The 12,600-nt window shown below is 48.0% G+C and overlaps 1 protein-coding gene across 5 annotated transcripts in view; it reads left to right on the top strand.

The window, feature by feature from the left end:
• Nucleotides 1-12,600, top strand: part of LOC139539573 (polypyrimidine tract-binding protein 3-like) — a 127,410-nt gene that overhangs the window by 17,642 nt on the left and 97,168 nt on the right. The window contains exon 2 of one of the 5 annotated variants that reach the window (XM_071342677.1): nucleotides 10,439-10,511. The exons of 3 other annotated variants lie outside the window; for them this stretch is intronic. In XM_071342677.1, the coding sequence (XP_071198778.1) occupies nucleotides 10,487-10,511 (25 nt within the window). In that variant the 5' untranslated portion in view covers nucleotides 10,439-10,486. Of the gene's footprint in view, nucleotides 1-10,435; nucleotides 10,512-12,600 lie in introns of all 5 variants that reach the window. One more of the 5 variants, XM_071342668.1, reaches the window with a different exon arrangement.

Genomic DNA, 12,600 nt, shown 5'->3' with positions numbered 1-12,600 from the left:
CTTCCTGGGGTTTATTATGGATCCCCATTAGTTCCTGTCAAGGCAGCAGCTACTCTTCCTGGGGTTTATTATGGATCTTCATTAGTTCCTGCCAAGGCAGCAGCTACTCTTCCTGGGGTGTATTATGGATCCCCATTAGTTCCTGCCAAGGCAGCAGCTACTCTTCCTGTGGTTTATTATGGATCCCCATTAGTTCCTGCCGAGGCAGCAGCTACTCTTCCTGGGGTTTATTATGGATCCCCATTAGTTCCTGTCAAGGCAGCAGCTACTCTTCCTGGGGTTTATTATGGATCTCCATTAGTTCCTGCCAAGGCAGCAGCTACTCTTCCTGGGGTGTATTATGGATCCCCATTAGTTCCTGCCAAGGCAGCAGCTACTCTTCCTGTGGTTTATTATGGATCCCCATTAGTTCCTGCCAAGGCAGCAGCTACTTTTCCTGGGGTTTATTATGGATCCCCATTAGGTTGCCTTGGCAGCAGCTACTCTTCCTGGGGTTTATTATGGATCCCCATTAGGTTGCCTTGGCAGCAGCTACTCTTCCTGGGGTTCATTATGATCCCCATTGGGTTGCCTTGGCAGCAGCTACTCTTCCTGGGGTTTATTATGGATCCCCATTAGGTTGCCTTGGCAGCAGCTACTCTTCCTGGGGTTTATTATGGATCCCCATTAGGTTGCCTTGGCAGCAGCTACTCTTCCTGGGGTTTATTATGGATCCCCATTAGGTTGCCTTGGCAGCAGCTACTCTTCCTGGGTTTATTATGGATCCCCATTAGGTTGCCTTGGCAGCAGCTACTCTTCCTGGGGTTTATTATGGATCCCCATTAGGTTGCCTTGGCAGCAGCTACTCTTCCTGGGGTTTATTATGGATCCCCATTAGGTTGCCTTGGCAGCAGCTACTCTTCCTGGGGTTGATTATGGATCCCCATTGGGTTGCCTTGGCAGCAGCTACTCTTCCTGGGGTTTATTATGGATCCCCATTGGGTTGCCTTGGCAGCAGCTACTCTTCCTGGGGTTGATTATGGATCCCCATTAGGTTGCCTTGGCAGCAGCTACTCTTCCTGGGGTTTATTATGGATCACTATTAGTTCCTGTCAAGGCAGCAGCTACCCTTCCTGGGGTTTATTATGGATCCTCATTAGGTTGCCTTGGCAGCAGCTACTCTTCCTGGGGTTTATTATGGATCCCCATTAGGTTGCCTTAGCAGCAGCTACTCTTCCTGGGGTTCATTATGATCCCCATTGGGTTGCCTTGGCAGCAGCTACTCTTCCTGGGGTTGATTATGGATCCCCATTAGGTTGCCTTGGCAGCAGCTACTCTTCCTAGGGTTCATTATGGATCCCCATTAGGTTGCCTTGGCAGCAGCTACTCTTCCTGGGGTTTATTATGGATCCCCATTAGGTTGCCTTGGCAGCAGCTACTCTTCCTGGGGTTTATTATGGATCCCCATTAGTTCCTGCCAAGGCAGCAGCTACTCTTCCTGGGGTTTATTATGGATCCCCATTAGGTTGCCTTGGCAGCAGCTACTCTTCCTGGGGTTTATTATGGATCCCCATTAGTTCCTGCCAAGGCAGCAGCTACTCTTCCTGGGGTTTATTATGGATCCCCATTAGTTCCTGCCAAGGCAGCAGCTACTCTTCCTGGGGTTTATTATGGATCCCCATTAGGTTGCCTTGGCAGCAGCTACTCTTCCTGGGGTTTATTATAGATCCCCATTAGGTTGCCTTGGCAGCAGCTACTCTTCCTGGGGTTTATTATGGATCACTATTAGTTCCTGTCAAGGCAGCAGCTACTCTTCCTGGGGTTTATTATGGATCCCCATTAGGTTGCCAAGGCAGCAGCTACTCTTCCTGGGGTTTATTATGGATCCCCATTAGGTTGCCTTGGCAGCAGCTACTCTTCCTGGAGTCCAAACACATTAAGGTTTTACACAAGGTCTGTGTCCCAAATGGTACCCTGTTCCATAGGGCTCTGGTCTAAAGTAGTGCACTATAATAGGGAATAGGGTGCCATTTGGAACTGACTGACAGGGTGATGTTTGTCACTAGAACATTAAACAGCTTGTTAAAGTTGCTAGTCTCTCTGTCATTTTGACGTTTCTTCTCCACAAATGTTCTTTCTACGTTTCCTTTTATGCGTTTGTTTGTTGTTTAATTTGGTGAACAATGGCGCGATCACATGACTATGAAATCCTGTTGTTTCTCTCTCTTCTTGTCATAGCAGACAAGTTCTCAAGCTTTCTTTCCACGCTTTGAGTCGACCCGAACACACACACACACACACACACACACACACACACACACACACACACACACACACACACACACACACACACACACACACACACACTGATTTTTATTATTTATAAGGCCTAATTATTTGTATTTTCTGGAACAATTAATTCCGGAACAATTATTATTGACACACCTACATGGAATACTTGTGTATTCAGAAAGTCCATATTGTGTTTCTACATGATGGTAGCCATGGCTGTGTCCTCTCCGTCCTTTATTTTGACTGCTGAGCATTGTTAGTTATCTGTTGGTATTCTGTTCTGTGCTGACTGGCAGTGTCTAGGCTAGCAGGCTCTAAAAGAGGTGGGTAAGAAGGAGGGCTGGGATGGCTGCTAGGACCGTTGTTCTGTACTGTATCACTTACGTGCTCTACAGAGCTCCGTTTGCGTCGCTCTCTGCGTAGTTCCTTGTACTTTTGTGCGGCTGAATTTTTGACTGTATATGACTTCTCTCCTCCCCCTCTCCTTTCTCCCCTTCTCTCCCACTCTTCTCTTCTCTCCCCTTTTCTCTTCTCTCCCCTTTTCTCCCTCTCCTCTCTTCTCTCCCCTTTTCTCCCTCTCCTCTCTTCTCTCCCCTTTTCTCCCACTCCTCTTCTCTCTCGTTTTCTCTCCCCTCTCTTTTCCCTATCTCCTCTCTCCCCTTCTCATCTATCCCCAGCCACCCCCCCCCCCCCCCCTCCTCTCTCCACTCTCCACAGTCCAGGGCTCAGGTCAGTGGAATGTCAGCTATGTGCCAGGCATCGCAGCACTGTGTGAGAGAGAGAGAGGGGGATGTTCTGGTATCCACCCCCTCCTCTGTCTCTCTCTTGTCCCAGGTGTGTTGTCTGCACCTGTCCTCCCTCTCTCTTGTCCCAGGTGAAGGAAGAGAGGAGAAAGGGCCTCTCTGTCATGATTCAGTTGTTGAACATTTCACTATGTCCATAGCCCCTGGATGCGCCCCAAATCTGACCCTATCTGACATGTCCCCTCTGACCCTCAATTGGCTCTGGTCAAAAGTAGTGCACTATATAGGGAATAGGGTGCCATTTGGGACTCACACTTGTTGTTTGGATTTGCAACTGGAGCATGTTAACCTCACCCAGCATGGGGGCCAAAGTATTGTTGGTGAATCAGCAATTCTTCAAATCCTGTAGTTCCTTTCTGCTCGGGGCTCAGTGAATTGGGGGGTGTCTTCCTGGTCTGGTCTGGGTTAGGGGTTAGGGGTTAGTTTAGGGTTAGGGGTTAGTTTATTCTGGATCACATGACTTGACCTGCCTACCTCTCTACCAGGCCTGATTCTGGATCACATGACCTGACCTGCTACCTCTGTGTGTGTGTGTGTGTGTGTGTGTGTGTGTGTGTGTGTGTGTGTGTGTGTGTGTGTGTGTGTGTGTGTGTGTGTGTGTGTGTGTGTGTGTGTGTGTGTGTGTGTGTGTGTGTGTGTGTGTGTGTGTGTGTGTGTGCTTCCCTGTACATGGTGTTGTTATGCAGTAGGCCTTGGTACATGGTGTTGTTAGGCAGTAGGCCTTGGTAGTCGGTACATGGTGTTGTTATGCAGTAGGCCTTGGTAGTCGGTACATGGTGTTGTTATGCAGTAGGCCTTGGTAGTCGGTACATGGTGTTGTTATGCAGTAGGCCTTGGTAGTCGGTACATGGTGTTGTTATGCAGTAGGCCTTGGTAGTCGGTACATGGTGTTGTTATGCAGTAGGCCTTGGTAGTCGGTACATGGTGTTGTTATGCAGTAGGCCTTGGTAGTCGGTACATTGTGTTGTTAGAAGTATCTTCATTAGTTGACGTTAGTATCTAATTGTTGATAACTCCCCTGAAGGACTGTTGAGGTCCAGGGCCCATCATGTTCTGTCAACAGAGACTAGAGACGTCCCTATCTCCCACCTTCTCAGATACCTAGTACTCCGTCTCAAATGGCACCCTATTCCCTACAGGCCCTGGTCTAAAGTAGTGCACTGTACAGGGACTAGGGTGCCATTTGGGATGCAGGCTGTACTACTCCCCTGAGCCTTCAGCTTTACCTCGGTTACGATACGACAGACAGCAGACGCTTGTTGGATCTGTTTGTGCTTTATGGGTTAGGGTTAATAGCTCCTTCAAGCTAGCTGATGTGGCTCCGTGTTAAAGCTAGCTGATGTGGCTCCGTGTTAAAGCTAGCTGATGTGGCTCCGTGTTAAAGCTAGCTGATGTGGCTCCATGTTAAAGCTAGCTGATGTTCCATGTTAAAGCTAGCTGATGTTCCGTGTTAAAGCTAGCTGATGTGGCTCCATGTTAAAGCTAGCTGATGTGGCTCCGTGTTAAAGCTAGCTGATGTGGCTCCGTGTTAAAGCTAGCTGATGTGGCTCCGTGTTAAAGCTAGCTGATGTGGCTCCGTGTTAAAGCTAGCTGATGTGGCTCCGTGTTAAAGCTAGTTGATGTGGCTCCGTGTTAAAGCTAGCTGATGTGGCTCCATGTTAAAGCTAGCTGATGTGGCTCCGTGTTAAAGCTAGTTGATGTACTGCAGTATACGGTAGCCCTATGCTAACTACACTTATAACACCGCTAAGCCTCATAGTAACATACCAGCCTCTTTCTCTGTCTGATATCGCTGTAGAGGAGTCATCTTCTTCTTCTCTGTCCTCATACTACAAGATTGGGGATGAACACTAACCTTATTTTCATGGCATAATATAGTGGTTGGAGTGTTGGGCCGGTAACCGAAAGGTTGCTGGATCGAATCCTCGAGTTGACAAGGTAAAAAATCTGTCGTTCTGCCCCTGAAGAAGGCAGTTAACCCACTGTTCCCCGGTAGGCCGTCATTGTAAATAAGAATTTGTTCTTAACTGACTTGCCTAGTTAAATAAAGGTTAAATAAATTAAATAAAACCTCTCACACAGGAAATAAATACAGTACCAGTCAATAGTAATTTTTACTATTTTCTACATTGTAGAATATTAGTGAAGACATCAAAACTATGAAATAACACATATGGAATCATGTAGTAGCCAAAAAAGTGTCAATTAACAGGTGTGCCTTGTTAAAAGTGAATTTGTGGAATTTCTTTCCTTCTTAATGCGTTTGAGACAATCAGTTGTCTTGTGATAAAGTAGGGGTGGTATACAGAAGATCGCCCTATTTGGTAAAAGACCAAGTCCATATTATGGCAAGAACAGCTCAAATAAGCAAAGAGAAACGACCGTCCATCATTAGTTTAAGACATGAAGGTCAGTCAATCTGGAAAATTTCGAGAACTTTAAAAGTTTCTTCAAGTGCAGTGAGTTGGACCGCAGAGTGAAGGAAAAGCAGCCAACAAGTGCTCAGCATATGTGGGAACTCCTTCAAGACTGTTGGAAAATCATTCCAGGTGAAGCTGGTTGAGAGAATGCCATTAGTAGTAGAATTATTTATTATTAGTAGAAAATAGTAAAAATAAAGAAGAACCCTTGAATGAGTAGGTGTGTCCAAACTTTTGACTGTGTAAAGTCAATAGCACAACCACTTGTCTTGCATGGTGGGTAAACTGAACTGAGCAGACCTGACTGGGCTGAGGCTCGTCTTTCCAGCTTGGTGTGTGTGTGTGTGTGTGTGTGTGTGTGTGTGTGTGTGTGTGTGTGTGTGTGTGTGTGTGTGTGTGTGTGTGTGTGTGTGTGTGTGTGTGTGTGTGTGTGTGTGTGTCTTTCAGCAGCACTTGTTAATCGGATGGTGCTGCTGCCTTTGTTTGGCCAGTGGTGTCAGGTTACTGATGAAGGCCAGCTAACAGCATCAATAATAGATATCACAGACAATGGAGCTAGCTGACCTGCCTGCCCAGCTTCCTAGCCTACCAGCTTCTCCCTGCCTCCGATCAACACTAGTGCACTATGTAGGGTATAGGGTGCCATTAGGGCCTTAGACCCTCCTTCCCTCCCTCTTTCCCCTCCCTCCCTGTCCCTCTGTTCCCCCACCATGCCGCTGTTTTCCCCTCCCTCCTTCCCCTCCCATCTCATCCCTCCCTCCCTCCCTCCCTCCCTCCCTCCCTCCCTCCCTCCCTCCCTCCCTCCCTCCCTCCCTCCCTCCCTTCTTTCCCCTCCCTCCCCCCCCCCTCCATCCATCCCTCCCTCCCATCCCTCCCTCCCAGCAGACATAAATGGAGAGATTGTTGCATTTGAATTCCGACACACTTAGAAATGACAGAAAAAACTGTCTCAAAAGTTTTTCATAATTACACAATACCAGAACATGTTTAAAATGGAGCCGATAAGGCAACTTTGTATACAAATGTTTCTTGTACTGGTTGACCTGAAAAATAAAAAGGTGTAGCACTTTCATATGTGAGGCTCATAAGAGGACTGTAAAAAGCAGGTAAATTAAAAGTAATGAGAGAGAAAAAAACACTGATTTTGGTCTTGGACCAATGGGATACTTCGGGATTTTATTTTGTCAATGAAGCCTTTTTATCTACTTCGTCGATTAACTGTGCGGATTCCACTTTTATGTCTCTGCTAGCAGTTGGAAGGAAGTTGCTAATTAGCGTTAATGTATTTAATGGAAGATACCCATAGACTTCCAGTCATTGCGCTAATGCTAATTAGCTTTGGCTCGCGAAACTACTTTTAACTTCCTTCATGTTGGACACAGAGAGATACAAATGGTGTCCATGAGTTCATCTGACTCAAAATCCCAAAGTATCTCGTTACGAGTCAGCCAGTCAGTCAGTCAGTCAGTCAGCCAGTCAGTCAGTCAGTCAGTCAATCTGTCAGTCAGCCAGTCAGTCAGCCAGTCAGTCAGCCAGTCAGTCAGTCAGTCAGCCAGTCAATCTGTCAGTCAGTCAGCCAGTCAGTCAGCCAGTCAGTCAGTCAGTCAGTCAATCTGTCAGCCAGTCAGTCAGTCAATCTGTCAGTCAGTCAATCTGTCAGTCAGTCAATCTGTCAGCCAGTCAGTCAGCCTGTCAGTCAGTCAGTCAGTCAATCTGTCAGCCAGTCAGTCAGTCAATCTGTCAGTCAGTCAGTCAGCCTGTCAGTCAGTCAGTCAGTCAATCTGTCAGCCAGTCAGTCAGTCAATCAGTCAGTCAGCCAGTCAGTCAGTCAGTCAGCCAGTCAGCCAGTCAGTCAGTCAGTCAATCTGTCAGTCAGTCAGTCAGTCAATCTGTCAGCCAGTCAGTCAGTCAATCTGTCAGCCAGTCAGTCTGTCTGTCAGTCAGTCAGTCAGTCAGTCAGTCAGTCAGTCAGTCAGTCTGTCAGTCAGTCAGTCAGTCAGTCAGTCAATTTGTCTGTCAGTCTGTCAATCACAAGGTCAGCATGGACGTGCAATAGTAGCTTTGCAAATGTTTTTACAAATGTTTTCCCATCAGTTGTCCATGTATGTATGACAACACATTGGTCATATTGGTGTGTATGATTGGTTCAGTGAAGGAATTCATCTCCAGAGCTCCATTAGGATCCTGCGTACTTGCGGCAAGTGTTTAATTGCGGGGTTGCACACGTCTGTGTATTTTTTGCTACACGGGATCATCATTTTGCGCAGCTATTGGTAGTTCCTGCGTTGCGTACTGCGAAGGGCAAAAGTGAATCTTTACCCTGTTAACTGGTGCGATCCATATTAAATCGCACGACAAGAGCCATGTTGTGCGTCCCAAATGGCGAGAAAGAACTCACCATTTGATTGAAACACTATTAGCGAACACCGCTAACTAGCTAGCCATTTCACACCAGTTACATGTGTTTTGGTCATTTGTATTTAAATGTGTTTTGCTGAGTTGTGTTTAAAGATGTTTTCTGTGTCTTTTTGCTGAGTTGTGTTAAAAGATGTCTTCTGTGTCTTTTTGCTGAGTTGTGTTAAAAGGGGTTTTGAGGTTTATTTGAGGCAGTTAATACAACATCAATTTCCCTCTGCCCTTCAGTCCTCGCTCTGTTCACTAGTCAACACAGCGGCAGCCACTGGGCCTATCTACTCCCTTTGATGATATTCAAATAGCCACCGGCAGAGTATGAATATGCAAAGAAAATAAACAAAGATACAATCTCTTTACCCTTTTCCTACTAAGCCCTTCTCTGACATTTCAGCTGCTGAGTGAGAGATGCACACACACTAGGAGACCGTCCACACACACTGGGAGGCCGTCCACACACACTGGGAGGCTGTCCACACACACTGGGAGGCTGTCCACACACTGGGAGACCGTCCACACACACTGGGAGGCTGTCCACACACTGGGAGACCGTCCACACACACTGGGAAGCTGTCCACACACTGGGAGACCGTCCACACACACTGGGAGGCTGTCCACACACTGGGAGACCGTCCACACACACTGGGAGACCGTCCACACACTAGGAGACCGTCCACACACTAGGAGGCCGTCCACACACACTGGGAAGCTGTCCACACACTGGGAGACTGTCCACACACTAGGAGACCGTCCACACACTGGGAGACCGTCCACACACACTGGGAAGCTGTCCACACACTGGGAGACTGTCCACACACTAGGAGACCGTCCACACACTAGGAGGCCGTCCACACACACTGGGAGGCCGTCCACACACTGGGAGACCGTCCACACACTAGGAGACCGTCCACACACTAGGAGACCGTCCACACACTGGGAGGCCGTCCACACACACTGGGAGGCCGTCCACACACTAGGAGACCGTCCACACACACTGGGAGACTGTCCACACACTAGGAGGCCGTCCACACACTAGGAGGCCGTCCACACACACTGGGAGGCCGTCCACACACACACACAAAACACTCTGTCATTTCACACACATCCCCAGGTAGATATCAGCGGGTCCTGCCCTCTCTCCTGCCCCCCCAGGACCCTGACACATTGGCATTCAGGCTGGCACACTACATCCCAAATGCCACCCTATTCCCTATTTAGTGCACTACCCTAAGGGCCAAAAGTACAGTAGAAACGCTTCACAAGTCCCCAACTGGCAGCTTCATTAAATAGTACCCGCAAAATACCAGTCTCAACGTCAACAGTGAAGAGGCGACTCCGGGATGCTGGCCTTCAAAGCAAAAAATGCAACATTTTTTTTTTTAAATATCAGATTTACATAAGTATTCAGAATCTTTACTCAGTACTTTGTTGAAGCACCTTTGGCAGTGATTACAGCCTCAAGTCTTCTTGGGTTTGACGCTACAAGTTTGGCACACCTGTATTTGGGGAGTTTCTCCCATTATTCTCTGAAAATCCTCTCAAGCTCTGTCAGGTTGGATGGGGAGCATCGCTGCACAGCTATTTTCACGTCTCTTCAATTGGTTTCAAGTCTGGGCTCTGGCTGGGCCACTCAAGGACATTCAGAGACTTGTCCCGAAGCCACTCCTGCGTTGTCTTGGCTGTGTGCTTAGGGTCGTTGTTCTGTTGGAAGGTGAACCTTCGTCCCAGTCCGAGGTCCTGAGCGTTCTGGAGCAGGTTTTTCTCTGTACTTTGCTCCGTTCATCTTTCCCTCAATTCTGACTAGTCTCCCAGTCCCTGCTGCTGAAAAACATCCCCACAGCATGATGCTGCCACCACCATGCTTCACCGTAGGGATGCTGCCACCACCATGCTTCACCGTAGGGATGGTGCCAGGTTTCCTCCAGACGTGACGCTTGGCATTCAAGCCAAAGAGTTCAATCTTGTTTTCATCAGACCAGAGAATCTTGTTTCTCATGGTCTGAGAGTCTTTAGGTGTGTTTTGTAAAACTCCAAGCGGGCTGCCATGTACCTTTTACTGAGGAGTGGCTTCCGTCTGGCCACTCTACCGTAAAGGCCTGATTGGTGGAGTGCTGCAGAGATGGTTGTCCTTCTGGAAGGTTCTTCCATCTCCACAGAGAAACTCTGGAGCTCTATCAGAGTGACCATCAGGTTCTTGATCACCTCCCTGACCAAGGCCCTTCTCCCCCGATTGCTCAGTTTAGGCGGGCAGCCAGCTCTAAAAAAAAGTCTCTATACTATTAGTCCATCAATCTATCAGCAGGGAGTAACAGTAACCTAACGTCTCTGTCCTGTCTTGTCTGTCAGCAGGGAGTAACAGTAACCTAACGTCTCTGTCCTGTCTTGACTGTCAGCAGGGAGTAACAGTAACCTAACGTCTCTGTCCTGTCTTGTCTGTCAGCAGGGAGTAACAGTAACCTAACGTCTCTGTCCTGTCTGTCAGCAGGGAGTAACAGTTACCTAACGTCTCTGTCCTGTCTTGTCTGTCAGCAGGGATCTGAGAAGCCTCTTTCTTCTGCTGTCCTCTGCGGCCCTACTACCATGAGCACTTCTACTCCATCCACAGGTACGTCTTAATGAGCTCTGACCTCTACCCTGTATGTATGCGTCTTTATGCTAAGGAATACACACACACTCTCTGTCAGACCTCTAGGACTCTCTCTGTCAGACCTCTAGGACTCTCTCTGTCAGACCTCTAGGACTCTCTGTCAGACCTCTAGGACTCTCTCTGTCAGACCTCTAGGACTCTCTGTCAGACCTCTAGGACTCTCTGTCAGACCTCTAGACTCTCTGTCAGACCTCTAGGACTCTCTCTGTCAGACCTCTAGGACTCTCTGTCAGACCTCTAGGACTCTCTCTGTCAGACCTCTAGGACTCTCTGTCAGACCTCTAGGACTCTCTGTCAGACCTCTAGACTCTCTGTCAGACCTCTAGGACTCTCTCTGTCAGACCTCTAGGACTCTCTGTCAGACCTCTAGGACTCTCTGTCAGACCTCTAGGACTCTCTCTGTCAGACCTCTAGGACTCTCTGTCAGACCTCTAGGACTCTCTGTCAGACCTCTAGACTCTCTGTCAGACCTCTAGGACTCTCTCTGTCAGACCTCTAGGACTCTCTGTCAGACCTCTAGGACTCTCTGTCAGACCTCTAGGACTCTCTCTGTCAGACCTCTAGGAATCTCTCTGTCAGACCTCTAGGACTCTCTGTCAGACCTCTAGGACTCTCTCTGTCAGACCTCTAGGACTCTCTGTCAGACCTCTAGGACTCTCTCTGTCAGACCTCTAGGACTCTCTCTGTCAGACCTCTAGGACTCTCTCAGACCTCTAGGACTCTCTCTCAGACCTCTAGGACTCTCTGTCAGACCTCTAGGACTCTCTCTGTCAGACCTCTAGGACTCTCTGTCAGACCTCTAGGACTCTCTGTCAGACCTCTAGGACTCTCTGTCAGACCTCTAGGACTCTCTCTGTCAGACCTCTAGGACTCTCTGTCAGACCTCTAGGACTCTCTGTCAGACCTCTAGGACTCTCTCTGTCAGACCTCTAGGACTCTCTGTCAGACTTCTAGGACTCTCTCTGTCAGACCTCTAGGACTCTCTCAGACCTCTAGGACTCTCTCTCAGACCTCTAGGACTCTCTCTGTCAGACCTCTAGGACTCTCTCTGTCAGACCTCTAGGACTCTCTGTCAGACCTCTAGGACTCTCTCTGTCAGACCTCTAGGACTCTCTCTGTCAGACCTCTAGGACTCTCTCTGTCAGACCTCTAGGACTCTCTGTCAGACCTCTAGGACTCTCTCTGTCAGACCTCTAGGACTCTTTGTCAGACCTCTAGGACTCTCTCTGTCAGACCTCTAGGACTCTCTCTGTCAGACCTCTAGGACTCTCTCTCAGACCTCTAGGACTCTCTCTGTCAGACCTCTAGGACTCTCTGTCAGACCTCTAGGACTCTCTCTGTCAGACCTCTAGGACTCTCTCTGTCAGACCTCTAGGACTCTCTCTGTCAGACCTCTAGGACTCTCTGTCAGACCTCTAGGACTCTCTCTGTCAGACCTCTAGGACTCGCTGTCAGACCTCTAGGACTCTCTGTCAGACCTCTAGGACTCGCTCTGTCAGACCTCTAGGACTCTCTGTCAGACCTCTAGACCGGTTAGGAGCCAGTCTATACACAGACAGGTTAGGATCCAGTCTATACACAAACCGGTTAGGAGCCAGTCTATACACAGACAGACTGACTGAATATCAGTCTGGTCCACTGACTGACTGACTGACTGACTGTAGTTCATTCAATGTAATTGGAGAATCCAGTGGGTTCTGGTAGTCTTTAATAGTTGATTCTAAGATTAGTATTTGATCATGTATGTTTTTGCTGTTTGTTCTTTGTTATAGAGCCAAAAAGATGGAGAAGTGGTTTATCCACACATCTCTGTTTTGGATAGATCTTTGTGTTGTTGTTGTTAGTTTAGTGTTTTCCAATTTTCCCCGAAGTGGTTAGAGTCTATGGATTCTTCAATTACATTGAGCTGATTTCTGACATGCTGTTCCTTGTTTTTCCGTAGTGTATTTCTGTATTGTTTTAGTGATTCGCCATAGTGAAGGCGTTGACTCAGGTTTTCTGGGTCTCTATGTTTTTGGTTGGACAGGTTTCTCAATTTCTTTCTTAG

This window comes from Salvelinus alpinus, chromosome 1, assembly GCF_045679555.1.
Source record: "Salvelinus alpinus chromosome 1, SLU_Salpinus.1, whole genome shotgun sequence".
Taxonomy (NCBI): Eukaryota; Metazoa; Chordata; class Actinopteri; order Salmoniformes; family Salmonidae; genus Salvelinus; species Salvelinus alpinus.
This window is presented reverse-complemented; position numbering and strand designations above follow the sequence as displayed.